At 36.8% G+C, this 24,912-nt stretch overlaps 6 protein-coding genes and 1 long non-coding RNA gene across 9 annotated transcripts; 2 read left to right on the top strand and 5 right to left on the bottom strand.

Moving 5' to 3' along the window:
- Window positions 1-457: 457 nt before the first annotated feature.
- Window positions 458-1,524, bottom strand: LOC125778368 (uncharacterized). Of its 2 annotated transcripts, none has more exons than XR_007422662.1 (2): window positions 1,427-1,524; window positions 458-1,222 (listed from the first exon to the last, which is right to left on the bottom strand). It is a non-coding gene; the product is annotated as an uncharacterized LOC125778368 (long non-coding RNA). The 2 variants fall into 2 exon arrangements; XR_007422661.1 differs by having other exon boundaries at window positions 458-1,324; window positions 1,427-1,511.
- Window positions 1,525-4,227: 2,703 nt separating this feature from the next.
- Window positions 4,228-10,133, bottom strand: LOC105228590 (uncharacterized). 2 transcript variants are annotated; one of them, XM_049455605.1, is made up of 4 exons: window positions 10,048-10,133; window positions 6,681-6,773; window positions 6,452-6,575; window positions 4,228-4,485 (listed from the first exon to the last, which is right to left on the bottom strand). In XM_049455605.1, exons 1-4 carry the CDS (start codon window positions 10,052-10,054, stop codon window positions 4,383-4,385), a joined length of 327 nt encoding a protein of 108 aa, XP_049311562.1. In that variant the 5' UTR covers window positions 10,055-10,133; the 3' UTR covers window positions 4,228-4,382. The 2 variants fall into 2 exon arrangements, with proteins under 2 accessions (XP_049311562.1, XP_011206773.2); XM_011208471.3 differs by lacking the exon at window positions 10,048-10,133 and having other exon boundaries at window positions 6,681-6,846.
- On the bottom strand, window positions 9,212-10,136 carry LOC105228589 (uncharacterized). The gene is made up of 3 exons (XM_011208470.4): window positions 9,955-10,136; window positions 9,741-9,864; window positions 9,212-9,394 (listed from the first exon to the last, which is right to left on the bottom strand). Exons 1-3 carry the CDS (start codon window positions 10,052-10,054, stop codon window positions 9,292-9,294), a joined length of 327 nt encoding a protein of 108 aa, XP_011206772.2. The 5' UTR covers window positions 10,055-10,136; the 3' UTR covers window positions 9,212-9,291.
- Window positions 10,137-12,636: 2,500 nt separating this feature from the next.
- LOC105228588 (uncharacterized) lies at window positions 12,637-13,808 on the bottom strand. Its single transcript, XM_011208469.4, has 3 exons — window positions 13,629-13,808; window positions 13,407-13,530; window positions 12,637-12,834 (listed from the first exon to the last, which is right to left on the bottom strand). The coding sequence occupies exons 1-3, from the start codon at window positions 13,726-13,728 to the stop codon at window positions 12,732-12,734; spliced, it is 327 nt and encodes a 108-aa protein (XP_011206771.2). The 5' UTR covers window positions 13,729-13,808; the 3' UTR covers window positions 12,637-12,731.
- A 2,122-nt stretch (window positions 13,809-15,930) lies between these two features.
- On the bottom strand, window positions 15,931-18,315 carry LOC105228586 (uncharacterized). Its single transcript, XM_011208468.4, has 3 exons — window positions 18,156-18,315; window positions 17,945-18,065; window positions 15,931-16,218 (listed from the first exon to the last, which is right to left on the bottom strand). Exons 1-3 carry the CDS (start codon window positions 18,253-18,255, stop codon window positions 16,032-16,034), a joined length of 408 nt encoding a protein of 135 aa, XP_011206770.2. The 5' UTR covers window positions 18,256-18,315; the 3' UTR covers window positions 15,931-16,031.
- A 2,858-nt stretch (window positions 18,316-21,173) lies between these two features.
- LOC105228585 (uncharacterized) lies at window positions 21,174-21,910 on the top strand. Its single transcript, XM_011208467.4, has 3 exons — window positions 21,174-21,334; window positions 21,393-21,516; window positions 21,606-21,910. Exons 1-3 carry the CDS (start codon window positions 21,226-21,228, stop codon window positions 21,814-21,816), a joined length of 444 nt encoding a protein of 147 aa, XP_011206769.2. The 5' UTR covers window positions 21,174-21,225; the 3' UTR covers window positions 21,817-21,910.
- Window positions 21,911-22,336: 426 nt separating this feature from the next.
- LOC105228584 (putative GPI-anchor transamidase) lies at window positions 22,337-24,003 on the top strand. Its single transcript, XM_029551244.2, has 6 exons — window positions 22,337-22,541; window positions 22,604-23,115; window positions 23,206-23,323; window positions 23,456-23,566; window positions 23,633-23,793; window positions 23,861-24,003. Exons 1-6 carry the CDS (start codon window positions 22,467-22,469, stop codon window positions 23,961-23,963), a joined length of 1,080 nt encoding a protein of 359 aa, XP_029407104.2. The 5' UTR covers window positions 22,337-22,466; the 3' UTR covers window positions 23,964-24,003.
- The last annotated feature ends 909 nt before the right edge of the window (window positions 24,004-24,912 follow it).

The following is a 24,912-nucleotide window of genomic DNA, read 5'->3' as shown; positions in this document are numbered from 1 at the left end:
TCCCAGCGGGATATGGTAGACATTGGTAAGCGAGCAAGGTAAACGATACAGCATGATTGTATCGCTTACCCCGACCGATGAAAATTAACATGGCGATGTCCTACGAAAAGTAACAGATCACCTTTTACGCTTACCATGGGACGAAGAATTCTTCGATGCCAAAGTAAACGAGGAATTCTTTGATGCCACAGTTAACGATGAATTCTTCGATGCCATAGTTAACGAAGATTTCTTTGATGCCAAAGTAAACGAAGAATTCTTCGATGCCACAGTTAACGATGAATTCTTCGATGCCACAGTTAACGAAGAATTCTTCGATGCCATAGTTCACGAAGAATTCTTTGATGCCAAGGTCAATAGAAAAAATTGCATATTCGTATGAAAATAAGTATTATGTGTACAAAAACTCACCTTATAGGCCACTCACACTTTTTGTTAAAAAGAAAAATGCACTAGATTCAATACAATCGTTATAAAGGTTTTATTTTATGCGAAATGCACTTAAAAATTGTTATAACAAAATGTGTTTAAATGAACCGAATTATTACAAATTTAAATAGTTTAAAAACGTTAAATACATATTATATGTATATGTATGTATGTATATATAAAATGATCAAAGGTTGAAAACAGTTTTAAAAACGTTAAATATACATATATACAGACGGGTAACTAGCGGAAAGAACCGGGATGCTGCCAAAGCGGAGATGTTGGTCGCTACTCATTTAGCCATTATGGTTTTCTTCTAATTTTGTGGCTGAGTCTCTTGCCGTTTTTTTTCAAGCAACGAGACTTGAAGAAACTGCGTTTGGCGAGTTTGATAACTTTTTGAATTTGGTGAATATACTCCGATTCGGTGAAGCCTTCAACTTTCACACATTCTACAAAAAAGTTGAAAGAGTATGTTTATAAATTTGAAGCTATGTCCTTCAATGTTAAAAACACGAAATACTTACCAAATAGTAACCAACTTTTTGCTTGATGATTTGACGAAATAATGAAAAAATTTACTTATAAATTTTATTCCATCAATTTGTATTTGTCGTTTTTCACGTACTTACTTGACTTGTAAATATGAACACAGTAGAATTTAGCCGCATAGCTTACTTTTATGCATTACCTGGTATCGAAGAATTCTAGATAGAATTTTCTTCGAAGTATTCTTCAAAGAAAAATGTAAGCGGGGGAACATTATTCCGCATAGCTTACTTTTATGCATTACCTGGTATCGATGATTTCTACATAGAATTTTCTTCGAAGCATTCTTCAAAGAAAAATGTAAGCGGGGAAACATTATTCCGCATAGCTTACTTTTATGCATTACCTGGTATCGAAGAATTCTACATAGAATTTTTTTCGAAGTATTCTTCAAAGAAAAATGTAAGCGGGGAAACATTATTCCGCATAGCTTACTTTTATGCATTACCTGGTATCGAAGAATTGTACATAAAATTTTCTTCGAAGCATTCTTCAAAGAAAAATGTAAGCAGTGAACCATTATCCCGCTGGGTTTACATAATTTATAAGAACAAACAGCAGGGAAGGAGAAAACAGGGAAAACATCAACGGTAACCTATAATTTGCAAGAATACATGTGTTGGCTGCCAAAATATGTTTATGTAAATAACTTGCTTATTATTGCTTATATCGTGTTAAACTTATTTAAGCTAGCTTACAATAAGTCTCTTGTTTCATGGACGTGAGTATTATGGATATTTTCATCGAGTGGTCTGTCCCTACAATATTTCTACAGCAAAAAATTCAATATAGTTATGTCTGTAAATGGGTGAAATTATAATTACCATTTGCCCAGGACCTGTTACAGCTCCTTTACATGCACACCCAAAAATGCTCGCGTGGCAATGCTTAGCAGTACTTGTTTGCGTGCATAGCGCTGCAGCTTCCGGTTTCGATTTCCATAATTAACTTCTAAACTCAAAATATCTCCTGCACATAATCAATATCACTTCCATATTTCAGTCCAAAGCTCAAAATAACTCTTGCATATAATGAATATTACTTCCTTTCACAATATTTAACATTTCCTTTACACTTTGTTTAATATATTTAAATATTTCTTAATTTCAAGCAAAAATTTATCGCTCACCGCATAAGTTCAAATTAATTTCCGTTTTGACAACTTCGTTAATATTGGCGATCAGCTGTTGCTTAAAAAATCATCAACAGGGTGCTTCACATGAATGAATGATACAATTTTTTAAGCTTAAACTAAAAAAAAAATAATTTATTTTTAATTAATATAATTTTCTAATAATAACAGTATTATTTAATAACATTTTACACGCGTTTGCTTAAGCTACATACGTTAATTAGGACTAACACCACTTGCTTATTATAATTTTACCGCTTAGTTAATATAATTTTCTATATCTTTCCGAAATTTGTTTGCGTTATTAAAATTTCTTTTGTGCTTATTAGACATAATGAGTTGCTTAAGGTCATTTAAAATGCATACACTACATACATACATTTTTGTTACAAAGAAAATTTAATAACAACTGTTGGTGTGATTAACATGAATAAGCGCTGTCAAACAAAAGAATGCGTAGCAGAAAGTATTCGGCGTGAAATTTTAATTGCAGCGCATTTTAATAAAAGGAAAATATGTTAAAAAATACATAAAAAGAAATAAAAAGGAAATTTAATAAGTAAAAATAATTAAACAGTTAATTAAATAATTAATTTACGTTATGCACCCTGTGAAAATGCATTGATGCTGTTGCGCAGCTTATATCACTTTTGACGTTTACATTTGAGTGTGAATTGTGCGCAATTATAATTTGCTATTAATTGAAGATTGTGATATAATGTGTAAAGTGCTAAACAAATTAACATATATTAACAAATAAATTGTGAAAATAACAATAACACGGTAGAAAAGTCATTGTGCAACACTTGTATAAGAAAAAGAAGTTTCCAAAGTGAAAATAAGAAGCCGCTTGCCACAACTTTCTACGCAGAATTTAGTCGCTTCAGGAGTAAAACCTGCACCTTTATGATCTAGTAAATCCTATCCTAGGGTTCGTAATAAGCTTTAGATTTCATTTCTTTTGTAATGCTAATATTATTTTCATTAATTCGTACTGATTCGATCCAATACTCACGTTTCGCATCAAAAATCAAGCACTGTCTGAGTTTGATATCCATTTCCGATTTCCGAATCTAATAATGTTGTTGCATATTTCGGAAAAAGCACTCCAGTTCTGTCGAAATGTTGAAAAATCTTAAGTCTGCTCGAATATACTTTAGAAGCTCAAACGAATATATGTATGATTACGGCTTGAGTGTGTTAATAAGCAAGAAACAGCCGAAAGTAAAGAAAATTGTACCGGATATGACTTCTAACGGAAATTCGTATCATCGCTACTCTTGACTAAACTGCTTTTCATTAATGTGGCAATCAGGAGAAGATCAACAGTAATTTATGTATGAAGAAAGTAATCAGTAATTCACACAGAAAGGTAAATGTAAACTTATATATAAATAAGTGAAAGTGTTTGAGTAGCAGTTTCTGTTACTCGGTGTAAACAGGGTGGATGTCAGTAAAACTAAACCATATTTGTGTGCTAACGTGCCTTTATGAAAAAATACGCCTGATCTCGTTGACGAAAAGGCTTAACATAGAATCAATCAGTGATTCAGGGGCGTTTCAAAATTTGTAGAATTCTCTATGGGTCTCAAAGAGTTGGAGACGCACGCCACATTAAAAGGATATGTTCGATCACGACACCGCTACAGGAAATATATTTTATACATGTGCGGTTTTAATTCCCCATATTATTTTATATTCCTATATTCCTACAATAATAAGAAAATCCATGAGCACATTCCACTAAGAAACGAACGAAATCTTCTAAAGTGCCGCTGGAAAAAAATATCCTTGAGATATCCTTCCAGAGCTTTAAGTATATTCACACGACGAGCAGAAATTTCAGTCGTTTGAGAATGTTATCATCGCCAGGCCTAAAGAGACTTTAATTTTTCATACCGGTTAATGTAGTTAGAGTATATGGTAACCGTCCATTTTTTCAAATCCTCATTTTTTTAATTCTAAATATTTATGGGACCGTCTTTGTGTGATAAAATTCCAAAGCCGATTATGCTACGGAATCCACAACCAATGTCTAACCTAACTCCTCTTTTCACAATTTCTAAAATTTAGAAAAACTTGTATAACCTTTGAAACCCTCAAATAAGACAACACCATTCTATTACCTCCAAAACCACTTTATTTAATATACCGAGTTCCATACGTACAAGTTATATTAGGAAGTCGTAAATGCAATAAACCATAAACATTAAATCACTTTATATTTGAGTAATCGAATATCAACTTGATGCCATCGTTATGCTTTTATTTTCTAGGGGCAAATCTGTTGGCGTTCACAACATTCCGGATATGGAGCCTTCTCATCCTTAGGATCGCCCCATTCGCAGCCTTCTAATGGCGCCTGGGACCCACAACTAAAGAAGAAAGTAGAAATAGTATAGGTAAGTAAATGTAAGGTTTATACTATGTGAGGTTAAGGAAGTTCGAGCACTATCTTTTCACTACTAGTAAGCAAGTATAGACCTATAATATATAAATAGTATCTACAACATAAAGGTACATACGATCTTTTCAATGATGTCTCCAATTAAAAAGAAAACTATAACTTCCGAGCAGATTACAGATATACAACCTTACACATAGGCTGCTATATATATTTCTGGACTAGGCAACACTAAGTGTTGCCAGGTGCAATCTGACATTTCCATTGGAAAGTTTGACATTTTTTAGCATAACATCACTCATAACGTTTTGTCATTTAATCGTGAATTGTTTTATTTACAGGGAATTAAAAAATTCATCTCGGCCAAAAAATGGAATTCATACACAATTTTTTTCAATTAATTTTTCACAACTTTCGATGTGGATTATCATGACAAGAGTGCATCGATGAACTAAAATCTTTGTATGGCTATGAAGCATCATCCTATAGCACTGTGAAAAACTGGTACAACGAATTCAATCGTGGCCGACGCTCGCTCAAAGACGAATTCCGTGAAGGTCGTCCAAAAACAGCCGTTGTGCCAGAAAACATCGATGCCGTACGTGAACTGATAATGCAAGACCGTCATGTAACATACCTTCAGATAGAGGCATGCCTATACATTTCTCCCACCAGCATACATTCGATATTGCATGAACACCTGGCCGTAAAAAAGGTTTGTTCTCGTTGGATCCCGCACAATTTGACAATCGCTAAAAAAATGGCTCGTGTGTTTTGGTGTAAAGAAATGCTGAAAAAATACGATCGCGGTGCTTCAAAAGACGTTTATAAGATCGTCACAGGTGACGAATCATGGATATATGCGTATGAGCCCAAAACAAAACAGCAATCGACCGTGTGGGTCTTCCAAGACGAGCCAAAACCAATGAAAAAGAAACGTTTTCGTTGATAAATATTCCTATTTTCATTATTAGGCCAGAAATATATATAGCAGCCCTCGTACGCCGCTAGCTTACTGAAGGCAAAGAGCCCACTGTATCTCTTATAATCACTTTTCTGCCAAAAGAAACTGGCAAAAGCCCATGAACCGGTGGTAGCCCAGCGGAGGCTAAACTGCCGCAAATCCCAGCTATCCAACAGTAGCGCACATGAGGAGAGTGAAGCACCGATCCATTCTGTTTCTGCTGATAGTAGTGCTCAAGTACCTTTCTCTGCCAGTTGTTTAGCAGTAGAATACATGAGGAGAGTGGAGCACCGGCCCATTGTCTTTCTGCTGATAGCAGTGCTCAAGTACCTTTCTTCGCCAGCTTATCAGGTCTACAGTTACCTGTTATTCCGCTGCGGCCTCTTACATTCACTAGTCTTATCGTAAAGTGCCATTGAAAACGAGATCAGGCGTTCCTTAATGCACTTCTCTGAAAGACGCTGCATTCCGGAGTGGTAAATGTAATGCTACCTTAATGGCAAAAAACTCAGCTTAAAAACACCGGAATAGTCAGGAAGTCTAAAACTAAAGTAAAAACTCTTACCCGGCTTCGGGACGAAAGTAACTGTGAATTACCTAGGCGGGCCCTCCAGAATACATCCCACTCTTACGCAGTTCTAGCAGTTTGAGGCCAGACAGTTCCATGACACCTAACAGCCTGTAGCAGTTGCGGTGAGTAGAAGTGTAGCTTCACTGCTGAAGACCCTTTTTCTTTTTGCATCCTTAAGATAAATCACAGGGATGCGGCTCTTTGCTAAATTACGCCTGACAGCAGTATACATTTTTGCGAATCCTCTTAGCTTCGATATCTCTCTTAATATATAATACTAAAACAAATAGTTCAAGTAAACTTGCTCAAAACAAAGCACTACAGCTCCCAACTCTTTTTCCCTTTTTCGATATCTTTGTCATCTCATTCCCTGTCATCAGTGATCTAATATCTTTTACTCACCTAGCAATTTCGGCTAGACCCTCTTCATTTTCACAAGTAATTCGCGCACAAATGCCCGATGTTATCGTCTTTTCACCTGGTGAGAGAATAACTGTCTCACTGACCGTGCACTTACCAGGGTGCGCTGATTGGCAGTTGGAAAAGAAATACAAATTGTAATTATAAAATTAATATCACTGTTATATCTTTGAATTTAGATTTATAATTCTACATATTTTTTTTTACTCACCATCGTTGTGGTAAAAAACATGCCCTATCGCGGCCTCGGTTAGCTGTCCACCAACAAGTAATAGCAATCCTGCACATAGCCAACAGATACCGTGATGCATTTTCTATACTTCGTGTACGTTTTTCTCAAAGCAATTGCAACGACTAAGCTAGAGCGATCTTTCGTTGATCATTTTAAAGAAAGTTTATCTATAAAATATATATATATAATATAATACGTAATTTACGTAAATTACGTAATAATATTGTTTACATTAAATCAATGATTAGCATTAATCATGACCGTAAACGAGTTTTTAACGTAACAGACTCAAATGAACATCTGCACAGTTGCTAAGCTCTGATCGGCGTTCGGGCTTGCAAATTGTTTCCGCTATGAGCGAGAGGGGCAAGTGCTTGAATGAGTTTGGGATGAGTTACTACTTATAGATTTCTATAAATGATAAATAATTATTTGTGCTTAAGGTGACCTAATGAGTATTTACAGTACATCTATTAACTCCTCGCAAAATATTAAAATATTATATATATATATATATATATATATATATAGTTGTTAGAGCTGCTATAAATAACTTACTATTAAATTTTTGTTGATTTTTACTGTCCAAATTTGCACCTTCTCTACCATCCATAGAGTTGTAATCAACTACTCAGAATAGTTGTCCATAGTGATGACCGTCAATATTCATGATTTTTAAGCACAGCGGAGGACCTTAGCCCGATGATCAGAATCAGAGAGGAAGAAAGAAAGGCAGAGTATTAAAGCAACAGACATTGCGCGAAAGCGGTCCCAGGGCAATGATAAAATCCATAATAGAAAGGGTGACTCAAGTTGGTTGGATTACCTTCTATTAACTTGAATACTCCGGTGACTGAGAGTTTCCTCTACGTGCTTTTTTCCATCGTCGGCACTTAAAGAAGGCATGGTTTGCATGATCTAGTATTACAATTTTCGGAAATACCCATGACCGCGGAACATCTAAGTTGCGTTAAGTTGTAGTTCACCTCACTGTGTTTTCTACTGTGCGAGATCTTCATATCTTGGATTAGTTTGGTGGTCCATCTTTGTTTGCGCTCCATTCACCGATCTTGCCGGAGTTTAAGTGTTGGCTTCCTCGCCTTTTTTCTTTTAGTCATACTCGTATGTATATTAGCTCGAGCAACTATGAAACGGTTTATTACATAGTTCACTCTATCGGATAATGCACATCCTCAGAGACGCCGTGCGTTGAGCACCGAAGATGCTACAGTGCAACAGTGGAATTGTATCCATCCACTGTATGGAAAATTTTGCGAAAGGATCTTAGTTTTCCGGCTTACAAAATTTAACGCGTGCAAGAATTGAAGCCCTTTATATAAAACATAATGTTAGTCGCGGCTATGTCTCAGATAGTCCATCCATTGGGTCCAATTTTTGATGACTCATTTGACCATTTCGACTGGTAAGTGACGAATGATACTCATAATGTTTTGCTCCAAGACCTGAATCGAAATGATATTGTCCACATAGACTTTAGACTTTACATATCCCCACAGAAGAAAATCTTAAAGTGTGATATCACACGATCTTGGTGGCCAATCGAACGGCCCTAAACGGGAAATTTTCTTCTTACCGAAGTATTCTCTCAATGAATTCATTGATTGATACGATGTATGGGAAGTATTTGTTGAAATCAAATGTCACAGAGATCACGAGATTCAAATTCAGATATCAAATAGTCGGTTATCATGGCGTGATAAGAGTCATCATTGACGGTTGCGTTCTCACCGGCATTATTTTTTGTAGAAATATAAACTGATGAATCCACCGCGGAATGAATGAACCATTGTTGTTTTTCTGAATGAAATGTCAGCTATTGAATCTCGTCAAGTTGTTCTTCGTCCTAAATGCCACCAGTTTGCTTGCTTATATATTCATTGAGTCAGAAATTGGCCTCATTGCTGTACTAAATTTGGCAAAAAACATCAGATCTTCACTAAACTTTTCAAAAACCCATAGATCGAAGCGATGTCGCTTGGTAAGGTCGACCGGCTTCAATTCTTTCACAAGCTATATTTTTTACGATTTCAATTTAAGATCTCGACATAAAATCCGCCAATTCGTTCCATACCTCAGTCCGAGCTGTTGCAAAAAGCGCCGATTCGACTCTCTACGATCTTCGTCTACACTCTCAGCTCGGCTGCTGTTTTTCTTTACTACGTGCTAGACGTAGTCTTATCGGTCGAATATAATCCAATAATTAATGCTGGATCTTAAGGTGATCTACCTTATTATCTGCTTTCCGTACGACTTTCTTACGCTTCCAAGAAGTGAAAAAGTCACTTGCCGAGCAGAAATTGCTCCCGTTTGAAGAAATTATCACCGGCAGATCTTCAGAAAAGGTATCGGTTAGACCGGTTAATAAAGCTGACGAAATCGCTTAGAAAAACTTATATAAACTTTAAACAACTTACATATATAAAAACTACAAAATCCTATTTTTTAAATACTGAGTTCCAAAGAACAGGTTATATTAGAAAGTCGTAAAATGCAATAAGCCAGAAAATTAAAATGACTTTATTGAATAAACTTTACATTTGAATAACCAAATATCAACTTGATGTCCTTTCTAAGCGCAAATCTGGATGCGTTCACAACATTCAGGATATGGCGCCGTCTTATTTAAGCGAGGACCCCATCTGCAGCCTGCTAGCGGAGCCTGGGGAATACAACTAAAGAAGAGAGTAGAAATAGTTAGTTATTATTTAATTTGATACTACATGTACTTAATGTGTATTTAGGAAAGTTAGAGCAACACGCTGTTCTCACAATTTGTGCAGTAGGCAAGTATAGATCTTTAGAAATTGTAATCCATACATAATGGTACACTAAATCTTCACTTAGGGTCACTAAACTTAAACAAACTAAACTTTCAGAGTTAAACTGGCTCTCAGCTTTTCAGCAACGGTAAATCCATCCCCGTTCAATAGGTTATAAACACAATACGAAGCGTATCACGTCTCACAGTCGTCAAAGCATATGTAGAATATCATGACTCGTCAAATATATAGTACTCACCCGGCGATTTGGGCAAGACCGTCTTCATTTTCGCAAGTAATTTTCGCACAAAACTTCGATGTTACCGTCGTTTCACCTGGTGAGAGGATATCTGTCTCACTGGCCGTGCACTTGCCGGGGTGCGCTGATTGGCAGTTGGAGAGAGAAAATAAAAAGTAGTATTACTTTTATAACTATAGACAAAATATATAATTCCACACCCTTTTTTACTCACCATCGTCGTGATAAGAGACAAGCGACGTCGCGGCCTCTGTTAGCTGCCCAGCAGCAAGTAATAGCAACCCTGTGCATAGCCAAAAGTTACCGTAATGCATCTTGTCTACTAAGTTCACGCTTTTCTCGAAGCAAATGCAACGACTGAGCTACGGCGATCGTTCGTCGCTCATTTTAAAGGAACGGAGTTTATAAAATATGTGCTTAGCTATGTATAACAATGATATTTGATGCTTACATTAAATCAATGATCAGCATTTATCATAACCGTTAATGAGTTTTTAACGTAACATTCTGCCGCCGCCGGTGAACGCTGATCGACGATCGCAAATGCAAATTATCTAAGCAAGAGCGAGAGGGTTAAATGTTTGAATGAGTTTGGGATGAGTTATTATTTATAGATTCTATACTTAATTATAGGTGATTAAGGAGGCCTAATGAATATATACAGTCTGTCCATTAATTCTGTACAAAATGTAAGATAAAAAACAAAAAGTATATAAACTCATTTAGCTTTCATCTAATCTCTTCAACGGAGAAGAGGTCTTCCTGTTCCTCTGCTTCCTTCGATAATAAGTGACTTATTGAGTTTGATTTTTGTTCGTCGAGTGCGATGACTGTTTGTTTGATGAGAGAAGATATCTCGTCTTTCCCTCGTTCACTAACAGACCCATTTGCATTGCTTCCTTATCCAGTCTGTAGAAAGTGGAACTAACGGCGCGGTTCTTGAAGCAATGATATCAATACAAGTATCATCAGCTCACGTCAGAGGCTGTACACTCTGATAGAATATTGTATCTTCTCATCCGCCTTTTTGCTCTTGATTCAATGCTTTATAAAAAGTGTTACAGTAATCGGATTTAGTTCAAATATGCGCCATTTCGTTCGTTAATCTGTTTCCAACTAGACGACAACTTCAGAATACCCCCCTTGTAGAAGCCCCCTTTTTATTTGCAACGAACTGGGACAGCCCCTTTTCACAAGCCTCTTTTGCGTTCAACTTTACACCAACAAGGGCGTTCGCCATGGACAGGAACAGGTGGTAATTACTTGGCGCTATGTCCGGGCTATATGGTGGATGCGATAAAACCTCCCATCAGAGCTCCCGTAGCTTTTGACGAGTCATCAACGAAGTGTGTGGTCTGGCGTTATCCTAGTGGAACACTACTCCCTTCCTGTTGGCCAATTCTGGACGCTTCTGGTCGATCGCCTGCTTCAAGCGCTACAGCTGTTCGCAGTAGATGGTAGAAGTAAGCGTCTGGCCAGTTGTGAGCAGCTCATAGTGCATGATTCCCTTCCTGGCTGTCAGTCCCGGCTTGGCCACTGTTTGGAACGATTCACCGGCCTCCGACCACGACCGTTTTCGCTTGATATTGTCGTATGTGATCCTTTTATCATCGCCAGTCACCATCCACTTCAAAAAAGGGTCGAGTTCGTTCCGTTTCAGCAGCACTATCGTAGGCGTTAATTCGGTCCAGAAAGTTTTTTTGCGTCAAATCATGCGGCACCCAAACATCAAACTTTTCTGTGTATCCAGCCTTCTGCTGATGGTTTAAAATGGTTTGGCGATGTCACGAGATGCCACATGCCGGTCTAACTCGATGTTTTCCATGACTTGATCGGTATTCGTCGTCACAGTTCTTCCACCGGCTGGCTTTTCCATGGTGTCGTTTTCATGCGCTCTGAATCGTTGAACTCCATGTTTACACGTCTATTACTCTTGGACGCAATATCCAAACTAATCATTCATAGCGTCGTTTTGTAGGTTATGTCAACACCTTTCCAAAGATGTATAGTATTGCCAGATACGAGCTCTGTAACGCTTTATGCATAGCCGTGAAATGTGTAGAAAGTTTCATGATAATATCTCTACTTTTACTCAAGTTATTGCTTGCACAGACAGAAACCAGGAGTCATCGCCTGATCATTTATTTGTAGGTTATCGGACCCACATTGGGAAAGCCTGTGAAAAGGCAGCAAAGATGACGGCTGCACTAACGAGAATCGTGGCCAACATAGGGGGACAGAGTAGACGCGCTCTCCTGGCAAAAGTTAGCCAGTCAGTACTAATGTACACCGCATCTAGATGAACAACAGACCAGGCTCAACCAGAGTGACATTGACTTTTACTTGACGCAGTTCCGGACTAGCCACGGCTGCTTCTGTCTGGCGGCGGTCCCACAAGGAATATAAAATCTAAAGGAGACGGAGTAAGAGTTTAGTACTAGGCGTCCTACTTTGTAAGTTCCGCATATAACACTGGCGACGCATGCGCGAATAGGATGAATCGTGCATGCCGTCTAAAATATGGCACTAACTGATCCAGACATTCGATCAATAAGTGGCAATTCAAAGTGTACGCAAAACAATCATATTACCAATGAGCAAGTGATTTTTACCAAATTAACCGAATCAGTCTACGAATTGCTGCCCCATCTACCGCATTCTTTAGTTTTGGCTCCATTCTTTTGCTTCCAAGAAGTAAAAAAGTCACTCACCGCCCAAAAGTTTTTGTCCATTGAGGAAGTTATTACTGCAAGATCTTCAGAAAACGGATCGATTAGACCGGTTAAACTTGTATAAAATTTAAACCGCTCACATAAAACTACAAGATTTTGCTTTCTGCAAAACCCAATTTTTTAAATACCGAGTTCCATATGTACATGTATTAGAAAGTCGTATGTGCAATAAACCAGAAAAATAAAATCACTTTATTAAATAAACTTTACATTTTAATAACCAAATATCAACATGACGCCATTGTTGTTACTTTGTTTTCTAGCCGCAGATCAAGTTGCGTTCACAACATTGTGGGTACGCCGCCTCCTGATCCTTATAAAAGCCAAATATGCACCCGTCTAACGGCGCCTGGTAATCACAACTAAAGAAGAAAATGGAAATAGTAAAAGTGAGTATATTTAAAATTTCTATTTCGTTCACATAACTTCGTATGCTGCAATTCTCAACTAGCTTACATTTAGATTGATACTAGGTTAGGGAAGTTAGAGCAGCACTCTGTTTTCACTATTTGTGCTGTAAGCAAGTATAGATCAATACAATTTTATTTTTGTATAACGGTACAATATATCTTCCAAACTAAAAAGAAAACTAAACTTTCAAGCTGGTTGTTAGTTTTCCACCAATGGAAAATCTTTGACGTCTACTAGATTTTAAGCACAAGTCGTGAAAACATAAATAGGAACCAGAGAGTAATTCTGTCTTTTTTTTCAATTTACAATTATTATGATAATTACTATGAATATTATAAACTTCGTTCCAATTTGGACGTTCTTTCTATCAATTTACTACACTAAAGGCAAATAATTCAAATAAGCTTGAGTCGCATATGAGATTTCTTTAAAAACTCTGTAGCTGTTACCTCTTTCTCTCTCTCTATCATTCTTTCGCTCTCGGTCTCTCTCTGCCATGAGTGATATAATATTTTGCACTCACCTAGTAATTACGGCAAGACCATCTTCATTTTCACAAGTAATTCGCGCACAATAGTTCACCGCTTTCGCGGATTCCCCTGGTGCGAGGATAACTGTGTCACTGACCGTGCACATACCGGGGTTCGCTGATTGGCAGAGAGATAATAATAAAATTTAATTTTGCTTTCATTTCATTTCATATTTGTATTCTCTTTTTATTTTTCTTTAACCTTTTTTTACTCACCATCGTTATGATAAAAGGAACGCCCTATCGCGGCCTCTGCTAGCTGTCCACCAGCAAGTAATAGCAACCCTGCGCATAGCCAAAAGATACCGTAATACATTTTGTATACTTCGTCTACGCTTTTCACGAAGCAATTGCAACGACTGAGTTACGGCGATCGTTCGTCGCTCATTTTAAAGGAACCGGGTGTGTATAAAATATGTGCCTAGCTGTGTATGACAACGCAGTTTAATGTTTGCATTACTTCAATAATCACCGTAATATTGACCATTAACAAGTTTTTAACGAATTAGACTCGAAGGTAACGGGTGATTTTTTTGAGGTTAGGATTTTCATGCATTAGTATTTGACAGATCACGTGGGATTTCAGACATGGTGTCAAAGAGAAAGATGCTCAGTATGCTTTGACATTTCATCATGAATAGACTTACTAACGAGCAACGCTTGCAAATCATTGAATTTTATTACCAAAATCAGTGTTCGGTTCGAAATGTGTTTCGCGCGCGTGTTTTGTTCAGCGATGAGGCTCATTTCTGGTTGAATGGCTACGTAAATAAGCAAAATTGCCGCATTTGGGGTGAAGAGCAACCAGAAGCCGTTCAAGAACTGCCCATGCATCCCGAAAAATGCTCTGTTTGGTGTGGTTTGTACGCTGGTGGAATCATTGGACCGTATTTTTTCAAAGATGCTGTTGGACGCAACGTTACGGTGAATGGCGATCGCTATCGTTCGATGCTAACAAACTTTTTGTTGCCAAAAATGGAAGAACTGAACTTGGTTGACATGTGGTTTCAACAAGATGGCGCTACATGCCACACAGCTCGCGATTCTATGGCCATTTTGAGGGAAAACTTCGGACAACAATTCATCTCAAGAAATGGACCCGTAAGTTGGCCACCAAGATCATGCGATTTAACGCCTTTAGACTATTTTTTGTGGGGCTACGTCAAGTCTAAAGTCTACAGAAATAAGCCAGCAACTATTCCAGCTTTGGAAGACAACATTTCCGAAGAAATTCGGGCTATTCCGGCCGAAATGCTCGAAAAAGTTGCCCAAAATTGGACTTTCCGAATGGACCACCTAAGAAGCAGCCGCGGTCAACATTTAAATGAAATTATCTTCAAAAAGTAAATGTCATGAACCAATCTAACGTTTCAAATAAAGAATCGATGAGATTTTGCAAATTTTATGCGTTTTTTTTTAAAAAAAAGTTATCAAGCTCTTAAAAAATCACCCTATACAACCAGTACGCGAGGAAATTATCTACGCAAGAGCGAGAGGGATAAATGTTTGAATGAATTTAGGATGAATTACGATTTTTGGTTGCTATAATTGATAATTAATTATTGGTGCTTAAGGTAACTTAATGAATATATATAGTATATCGATTGTGGCAAAAAGTACCCAGAAATTATTGATCAATATTTTGTCGCCTTCAAGTCGTTCCCCTTAGATGTAATACACCTCTACCAATGATTTCTCCAGTCCTTAAAACATTTTTCATAAGCACTTGTTGGGAAGGCCTTCAGCCCCTGCAGCAAACTTTTTTTTTATCTCTTCGATCGACTGAAAACGTGTTTCATTTCGATGATTGTTGACTTTTTTGCTTTTCAAACTCATAAACCCATGTCTCATCGGCAGTTATAACGTTCTAAGTGAATGTGAGCTCGCAATTCCCAGGATCAAGCATATCCAAAGAAACCTGTTTAAGGTACTCTTTTTGAAAAACATTCAGCTTCTTCGGGAAGAGTCGAGCAAGGCTCGTTCGAACGGGCTCGCGATATCTGTCGAGCTCTCTTGTCATTTCTCTAACACGCGCCTGACGATTTTCACACGATTTCTTTTTTTTTTTAATATTTTTATTAGTTGAAGAGGTCGAAGGTCGTCTAGAACGAGGCACGTCTGCAACGATCTCTCGACTGTCGTTAAAGGCTTTTTACCGCTCGTAGGCGTGTGCTTTTGATAAAACTGAATCACCATAAGCCTTTTTTAACATTCGCAATGATTCCGCACACGAAATTGGGCTTGATTGATTTTCACTTTGCCAAAAGCTGTGACTAGAAAGATATTTAATAAAGCTGGAAGAGTAGCATTGATTCGGCAAAATGTAACATCTACTGTCCTAATAATTCTATTTTGCATTACTGAAAATTGTTATATATATTACTTATACCAATACATTTTTCAACTCGTCAATTTTATTTAAAAACAAAAAAAAAACAATAACATTTATGTAGAAATTACCAGTTACTAATATTATTATCTTATATTACCTAAACAAATATAAATTAACACAATTTCCAATAACAAATATATAATCACTTCATTGCTTTAGCATTACATTTAATTTGATAAATACAACCATTACTCAAAGCCATTACTTTCCTTCAAAACATTACGTTCTTACTCGTTCGCAGTATTCTTCGAATTGCGTGAGAACATGTCCCAATAGTGTTTTTCATAATGGCGCGTCTCAGCCGTCAAGCCACCTTCGCATACCAAGTGGCGGGCGCAACACTCCTGAAAAGGAGCATCTTTATTCACATGATCACCCCATTTGCAACCCTCTGGTGCGCCAACAGCGCCACAGCTAAAAATGAGGATGAACAAAATAATTTAATTTTTACAAGTGACTGTACTAAGACATGAGTTGCTTTATATAGGGTGATTTTTTTAAGCTTGATAACTTTTTTTAAAAAAAAAACGCATAAAATTTGCAAAATCTCATCGGTTCTTTATTTGAAACGTTAGATTGGTTCATGACATTTACTTTTTGAAGATAATTTCATTTAAATGTTGACCGCGGCTGCGTCTTAGGTGGTCCATTCGGAAAGTCCAATTTTGGGCAACTTTTTCGAGCATTTCGGCCGGAATAGCCCGAATTTCTTCGGAAATGTTGTCTTACAAAGCTGGAATAGTTGCTGGCTTATTTCTGTAGACTTTAGACTTGACGTAGCCCCACAAAAAATAGTCTAAAGGCGTTAAATCGCATGATCTTGGTGGCCAACTTACGGGTCCATTTCTTGAGATGAATTGTTGTCCGAAGTTTTCCCTCAAAATGGCCATAGAATCGCGAGCTGTGTGGCATGTAGCGCCATCTTGTTGAAACCACATGTCAACCAAGTTCAGTTCTTCCATTTTTGGCAACAAAAAGTTTGTTAGCATCGAACGATAGCGATCGCCATTCACCGTAACGTTGCGTCCAACAGCATCTTTGAAAAAATACGGTCCAATGATTCCACCAGCGTACAAACCACACCAAACAGTGCATTTTTCGGGATGCATGGGCAGTTCTTGAACGGCTTCTGGTTGCTCTTCACCCCAAATGCGGCAATTTTGCTTATTTACGTAGCCATTCAACCAGAAATGAGCCTCATCGCTGAACAAAACACGCGCGCGAAACACATTTCGAACCGAACACTGATTTTGGTAATAAAATTCAATGATTTGCAAGCGTTGCTCGTTAGTAAGTCTATTCATGATGAAACGTCAAAGCATACTGAGCATCTTTCTCTTTGACACCATGTCTGAAATCCCACGTGATCTGTCAAATACTAATGCATGAAAATCCTAACCTCAAAAAAATCACCCGTTATGTAGATTCTGCTCTTTTCGCTGCTCCTTTATAAAAAATTTAACATGAGAAAGCAATGGCAATGTAAGTCTAATAAATTCAAAGTAAGAGCATGTGTGGAGACGGTTTACATTAATGGTATTATTATTCTGGTTATATTTGCTTATGCCAGTATATGTAATTTATACCAATTGCACTTTTGTTTTTTTCTCTGATATTTATTTCAGTTTCTTGTTCCATTCATTAATATCCCATTTTTGGCAAATCGAAAAAAGTCTCCAACTTTTATTAAGTCAGTCAGAGGTATTTATACCAGTTTGTATTTATACCAATTTGGGTTTATACCAGTTTGAGTTTATGTAAGTTTACATTTATACCAGTTTATATTTATACCAGTTTGTACTTATACCAGTTGTCATTTATACCAGTTTGCATTTATACCAGTTAGTATTTATACCAGTTTACTCTTCAATTCACTATATTTGAAATTCGATTTACTCTCAACATTTTTGACTTGGCGTTTTCTGTGTAATATGTCAGTCTAATTGATTTATACGAGTTGCTCATTTGATTCACCACCACCTAATCTTTGCTAAATCAAATATTGTCTCTATTTTGATTCAGTTATGCTGATTTATATCACTTATACCAGTTATTTTCGTAAAAAAAAATACTTGGAGAAAAAGCTTCTCCACTTTTTTGTTGTATTTTTTCTTGCATTTGAAAATGTTCTTGAACCTACCCAAAAATGGTGGCATGCCCCTCACTGCCACAATGAATTACCGAACAAGAGTTGGGCGATTTCGCTCTTTCACCGGGTGAGAGAATGAGCGTATCACTCACCGTGCATTTGCCAGGATGTGCTGTATGTAAAATGTATAAATAAAAATTATATATATTATATAATTTATAATTACTGGATTTATACTGTTTTATATACTAATTGTACACACCATCGTTGTGATAATTAGCGCGTGCCACCCAGGCCTCCGCCAGCGGTCCAACAGCAAGACATAACAGTCCTATATATAGACAAAAGTTACAGAAATGCATTTTTTATTTGTGTGTGCGCTCTTCTTCAAATAATTTCAGCGACTAAGCTGTGCAGATCGAATGCAGATCTTTTAAAATAAATTCGCCTATATATTTTATATATTTAGGCATATAAGTATACATACTTATAAATAGCATCATACATAAGCCTTATCTTAAAACAAAAGTCAATTCTAATAATTACTTTAAATAAGAGAAAGTAGGCCAGTAGGCTGAATGCCGACCGACGATCGCGTATACAATTACTCTCCGAAAAGCGGGAGTGCGTTAACCGTGCGAATGCGATTAGCTGCTGACAGCTACTTATCAGTGCTGGCAAAATAAATGATTTACCTTTCATTTTTTATATAGTATGTATATGTAGGTATATACATATTTGTTTGTATTTCCATATAAGCGAGTTCATTTCAAATTCAAGGTTATTTTTCTGGCAAAATTTTGATATTTTTCGAAGGTTTATTCTTATTTCTCATTATTCCTTTCAAAAATCCCCTCAGTTGTTTGACATAATCTTACGAGTGCCAAAAAGCATTGCTATTACCTAAAGAGCGCGCATTGCATCGAACTTAACCTCACTTTTTGTTTCTTTAATACGCTTGCACTAAAATTTTTACATGATAAACCGTTTATTCAAAAATATATTTTGCTAAGAGACTGAATACAATTATATTTATTAATATTTTTTTCTGACTATTAAATTTATCGCTAACCCTAACCTCCAAAAAAATGTGACTCGAAAACGTCGGATCTTTTTTGAACTTTCCAAGAGACCATAGGGTGAAGCGAAGTCACTTGGAAAGGTCGGGCGGCTTCAATACTTGCCCAAGCTGTATTTTATGCGCCCGATCGATGTAAAATGTACCAAGTCGTTCCTTACGTCAATCCGAGTTGCTGCGAACGGCGCCGAACCGACTCTCCACGTTCTCAGATACGACTGCTATATTTTCTCCACCCGTTTACGTCAATTTTCGACCACCCGGACGTTTTTGGACGTTCCTGGTTGATTAGCGTAAAGCTTTGATTTAACATACCCCTAGAAAAAATAATCTAGAAGCGTTAAATCTCATGATGTTGGCAGCCATTTTGACGAGTCGCCAAACTATGCAAGCAATCTGTGCATATCTAACATCTTGTAAAACATGAAGTGACGCACTGTCTTGTTTGAAATAAAGATCGTCCGCGTTGATTTCACCGAATTCTGAGAAAAAGGTCGGTCAAAATCAACAACGATCAATTTTTAAGGAGGAAATTGTGTTTCCTGCAGCACACGCCTTGAGTCACCCCAAAAACGATAATTTTTTTTTTGTTGGCAATTTCCAAGCTTTGTTGTAAATTGAAATCTCACATAATGAAATCACATTATCCCTATTAGTAGACGGTATATTTATCTTTATAATTGGTTCTATTTTTCTATTCCTCAAGCAAATTTTCAAAAATTTTGCAATAAAAATTTAGTTCCCTTTTTCCATTTCGTAATAAATACTTAATATTTTCTCGCTTTACCAAAAGTCGTAAAAGTCTATTTAAATAATAAACAAAAATTGTTCAAAAATTCGTATAAACATACAAACGTATATACCATACATACTTAAATACCCTCTAGTCTTTGTTTGCGCATAAAAAAAAAATTAAAAAAATAAATAAATAAACAAAATTTGCTACAAATTCTATTCTCACAAATATAGGTAGTATATGTTTGTCTGTCTGTATAAATGTAAATATTATAGAAAATAACTGCCCGCCCACACTTCTCATTATTTTCATTGGCGCTGGCAGCGCTTTGACTCATCCGCTCACCTGCTCACCTACTCAACCACACAACCACACTCTCTAGATAGGGTTGCCAATAAGCATGCGTGTACGCTGCTTCCCAGATAACTTCAATGAATTTTATATTAAAATTGTATAGAACACTCAACCATTTACCAATGCTATTTTTAACCCAAAGTTTTTTACTGTGTAAAAATTAGAGAATTTTTACCAAAGACCTCAGCTTGATATATAAAGCCTTGGTTCGGCAACTTAAAGGCTGCCTTATGCCTAACTCTGGACAGTATATCTCCGCACCAACTCCATCGTCCATTTTCGAGCCATCCGTATAAATTTTTAGAGTGTTTTGCGTAGCTAACATACCCCTAAATGTAAATTTTCCTGCAGCCAGCAGTCGTCCTGCCGATTTTGCTGTCCAGTTTTCAGCGAAGAGGTTTATAAGTGGCAGGTTTAGTGCCAGTACAACAGCCGCCGTTGGAGGTGTTCTTAAAGCTCCCGTTATGCATTCCATTGGCTGCCGGTATGAAGCATTGCTAGCTTTTCTCACTCTTACTTCCACGTTCCACAGCAGTTTGCTGTCCAAGACTACCCCAAGGTACTTGGTGCGGTTTTTGAGACAGCGTTGTGCCCCATTTATCTCCATAGAGAAATTTTGTTGAATATGGGCATGAAATATTATAAACTGCATTATCTAAGATTTGTCAGAAAACAAGAGAGAGGCGACGATCTGAGAGTATAACCGAATTTTATAGTTTAATTTAGAAGCTGAATATCAAAGATCTAAATCTGTATTAACTTAAATATTTCTGGGAAATGAAAAGAGCCACATGGCCGTTGTATGACCGATCTGTATGTCTGATCGAGATTCGATCTGTAAGTCGTATGCCAAAGTCCCAATTCTTAATCAATATTATATATCGGCAATATGTATAACTTAGGGTATTTTCGAGGTATTAATTTGAACTTCTTGGCAACCCTGGTATATTACTCACGGTACTCAAAAACCGCTATACAGCACAGCTACATACATATATTTTTTGCCAATTGTGACTGATGTTTCTTGTTCGTCTTATTGTATTTGCACATTCTTGGCAGTAGAGAGAGAGAGCCAAATTGGGCTTTTTAAATTATGCTCAGTCTGTCCGTTTTTAGTCACTTTTAGCGCGTAATTAGCGTTGCATTTAATTTGTGTTAAATCGCATGATGTACTGGCAGTTGAAAACGTTACTGTTCCTTATGGCGCTACTCTGTCTCGGCGGTGTGGGGCAGGTGGCAGCATGGATGGCGTTCGGAAACTATCATAATCCCGGTAAGTCTAGCGGCTGCTATGCTTTTTACAGTTATTGCTGATATATTTTCCTCTACAGCGCATGCTGGCAAATGCACCATTAGTGAAACAATCGTCATTGCGCCGGGCGAGAAAGTGAAATCGCCGGAGACGTGCGCCGAAATACATTGCGGCAATGAAAAGGGTGACGCCACGATCACTGGGTAAGTGTGATGATTAATTTTAGTTGTTTATCTAATCTTTTGTTTTGGATATATATTTTTTTTTATTGTTGTTTTTATTTATTTTTTAGTTGTGTTTCGATTGGCGCTCCAGATGGCTGCGAATGGGGCGATTATGTGAATGAAAAAGCGGACTTTCCTGCGTGTTGCGCTCAATATTTGAACTGTGTTGGCGGTTTGAACAATGAAACACAAAGTTATCAAGAAAATATTTGGGCTATGTTTTCGCCAGATTTAAAAATTTCCGGTCTAGAGGGTGCTGCTGAAGCGAAAGGGCAGTGAAATAAACGGCGTTACCGTTATAAAAAAAATTAAAAGAAAAATATACTTAAGTTTAATTAATAATTGTTAACTGATTTTATTAACACACTCAACATGACCTATAATTTAAAAATGTTAATTTTTGAATATAAACTCACGATTTTAAAAATATCTGAATATAATAATATAAGCCTATAAATAAAAGGCAAATTGAATGTTGAAGGAAAATAAATACTGAAAATATATCTGCAAGAGGATTAGCACAACAGAGTTGATGTGATATGAGATCATATGATTTAAAATGGCTGGTTTGTGATGTGCATTTTGCGACGTTTAATATAATAATAAATATGTGCAATAGTTTATGTGCGCAGACTATAACAACAACAAAACCACAACAACAATGTTTATGTTATTTATATTTTATTTAATGATTTTGGTTTAATGAATTATTTCAATATTTATCTGATTAACCCTGTTCTAGATTTATAACTCTGAAAACTTCGTAACACTCTGTACGCAGAACGTATACGTGCTATTTTTTTACGTTATTCGCAAACAGCTGAGCGGCAAAACAGTTGTCTACGAGCTCTGTCACAAAAATTGTTCTAAATTTTCCAATTTGTTTGCTTGTGAATTTTGGTGTAGTTTACAAAAATAAAATAAAAGAAATGCAAACAATTGGACGATTGCTGCTGTTGGTATGCACGCTACTTTGCATATTAACGCAAATAACTAGTCAGGAGGTAAGTGTGTTGCTTCAATTAAAGTAAACTTTTTTCTAACGGTAAAAATGCTTCACCTGTAGGCCGGTAATCAGCTACCTGAAAAATATGTGGAATCCGTGCAACGTTCAACACACACCAACAACTGGGCAGTGCTCGTCGATGCATCACGCTTTTGGTTCAACTACCGGCATGTGGCTAACGTGCTGAGCATTTATCGTTCGGTGAAGCGTCTTGGCATACCCGACTCACAAATCATACTAATGTTGGCTGATGATATGGCTTGCAATGCGCGCAATCCACGTCCTGGTCAGGTGTATAATAATGCAAAACAACACATAAATGTGTATGGTGATGATGTAGAAGTGGATTATCGTGGTTATGAAGTGACGGTGGAAAATTTCGTACGTCTGCTGACAGGACGTACACAAAATGGTACGGCACGCTCGAAGAAGCTGCTAACCGATGCGGGTAGCAATGTGCTAATCTACCTTACCGGGCATGGCGGTGATGGTTTTCTCAAATTTCAAGATTCCGAAGAGATTACCAGCCAGGAATTAGCCGATGCAGTTGAGCAAATGTGGGAGAAGAAACGGTAAGTGAACGAATATATATTTCCGGTGTAGGTATACATATTGTTATATATAAAAACATTCCTAAATAAGCATTTATAATATTTTTGCAGTTACAATGAGCTCTTCTTCATGGTTGATACTTGTCAAGCCGCTTCTTTGTATGAGAAATTCACCTCGCCGAATGTTTTGGCAGTGGCAAGCAGTTTAGTGGGTGAAGATTCGCTTTCGGTGAGTATTATACCTCAGCAAGTAAAGTTCTTAAAATGGGACTTTTAAAATATATTGTACAAGTTTTTTTTTTTGAAATTTTAACTAACCTAACTTTTTGAAATTTAATAATCATTATTTTTCATAATTCAGCATCACGTTGATCAGTCCATTGGCGTTTATATGATAGATCGCTACACTTATTATGCTTTAGAGTTTCTCGAACGCGTACAACCAAATAGTAAAAAGACAATGGGCGAATTCGTAAGTCAAATATCTTGTGACATGTTATTTATTCATCCAACATTGAAATTTTTTCTTTTTTTTCAGCTGCAAGTTTGTCCCAAACGCGTTTGTATCTCCACAGTTGGCGTGCGTAAAGATCTCTATAGACGCGATCCCAATAAAGTGCCCATTACCGACTTTTTTGGTTCAATACGCCCCACACAAATTTCAACTGGACGTGTCAATATTACGCTAGAAGATGAAGAGTGAGTATTTTATATTACTTTTAAAATTGTAAATAACTTTGATATATTTCTTATTTTTTTTTTATAGAGATTTCATCAACGCCGCTATAGCCGCTGAAGAAGAAGCCGCAAAACGTAGCACATTTAAAGTCGAATTTCCATCACAATTTCCTTCTGAATTATTTAAATAAATGTGCTCATACATGTTTTAGACTGAAAAGTATTACATAACTCTACGCTGCTTATATTTTTAATATAGTCGACGTATTTTTAAAACATTTTGGCATTTTTTACACGCACGACACCAGCAAAAAGTATGCACTTTAATTGTAATTTTTTTATATATTTTAATTTTTACTTTTGCTTATATTCATAGGCAATTTAAAATTGAATCAAAAATTCCATTTATAATAAAACGGAGTGTGAAACAGTTATATGAAAAAGAAATTAATCTACATGCAGTGATTGAATGAGTGCAAAATCTTTGTCTGTAAGTTTACTATTTTCGTTTTTTAAATAGTAGTGTGTTGATATTTGTTGTGTGAGTGTTATCTAATTATAGCCTGACTCAGGTATATTACGTTTGCCATGAAATTTGTAAACCCCAGAAAAAAACGTCAGAAGACCCCATAAAAATATATGTAAAAGATCAGCGTGACGAGCTGAGTTAAGATCCAGAAAGAACGTCAAAGACGCTATAAGAGTCGACTTATCCATGTTTGTCTATATATACGTGGCCCAGTTCCTAAGTATTTGAAATTTAATCCGATTTTGTACATTTTTTTTCTTACCAAGAAGCTGCTCATTTGTCGGAACCTCCGATATCGAAGCACCATAACACTCCATACTCCATATATCTCCACTGAACACTACACATACACCAGTATTTCAACCAACCATTTCCTATCGAAGTCGAAATTTCTGCTATCGATTTATTAACAGTTGTCAGTATAAGATCGAACTAGCACTATCCACTTTATACAAACCTCAGAAACTCACTCGTCTGATTACGATTTAATTTCAACCTAACCTCGTCAAGCCAGCTCAAGCTTCTTGATACTCTTTATTGTTGTTGTAGCGGCAGAAAACATCCATGAAGGTAATTTGGAGCAATGTTGTCGGGTTGATGGTTCTCGAGCG

The sequence above is a fragment of the Bactrocera dorsalis genome, chromosome 4 (genome assembly GCF_023373825.1).
Source record: "Bactrocera dorsalis isolate Fly_Bdor chromosome 4, ASM2337382v1, whole genome shotgun sequence".
Lineage (NCBI taxonomy): Eukaryota > Metazoa > Arthropoda > Insecta > Diptera > Tephritidae > Bactrocera > Bactrocera dorsalis.
The sequence above is the reverse complement of the archived record's forward strand: the minus strand, read 5'-3'. Positions and strand labels throughout refer to the sequence as shown.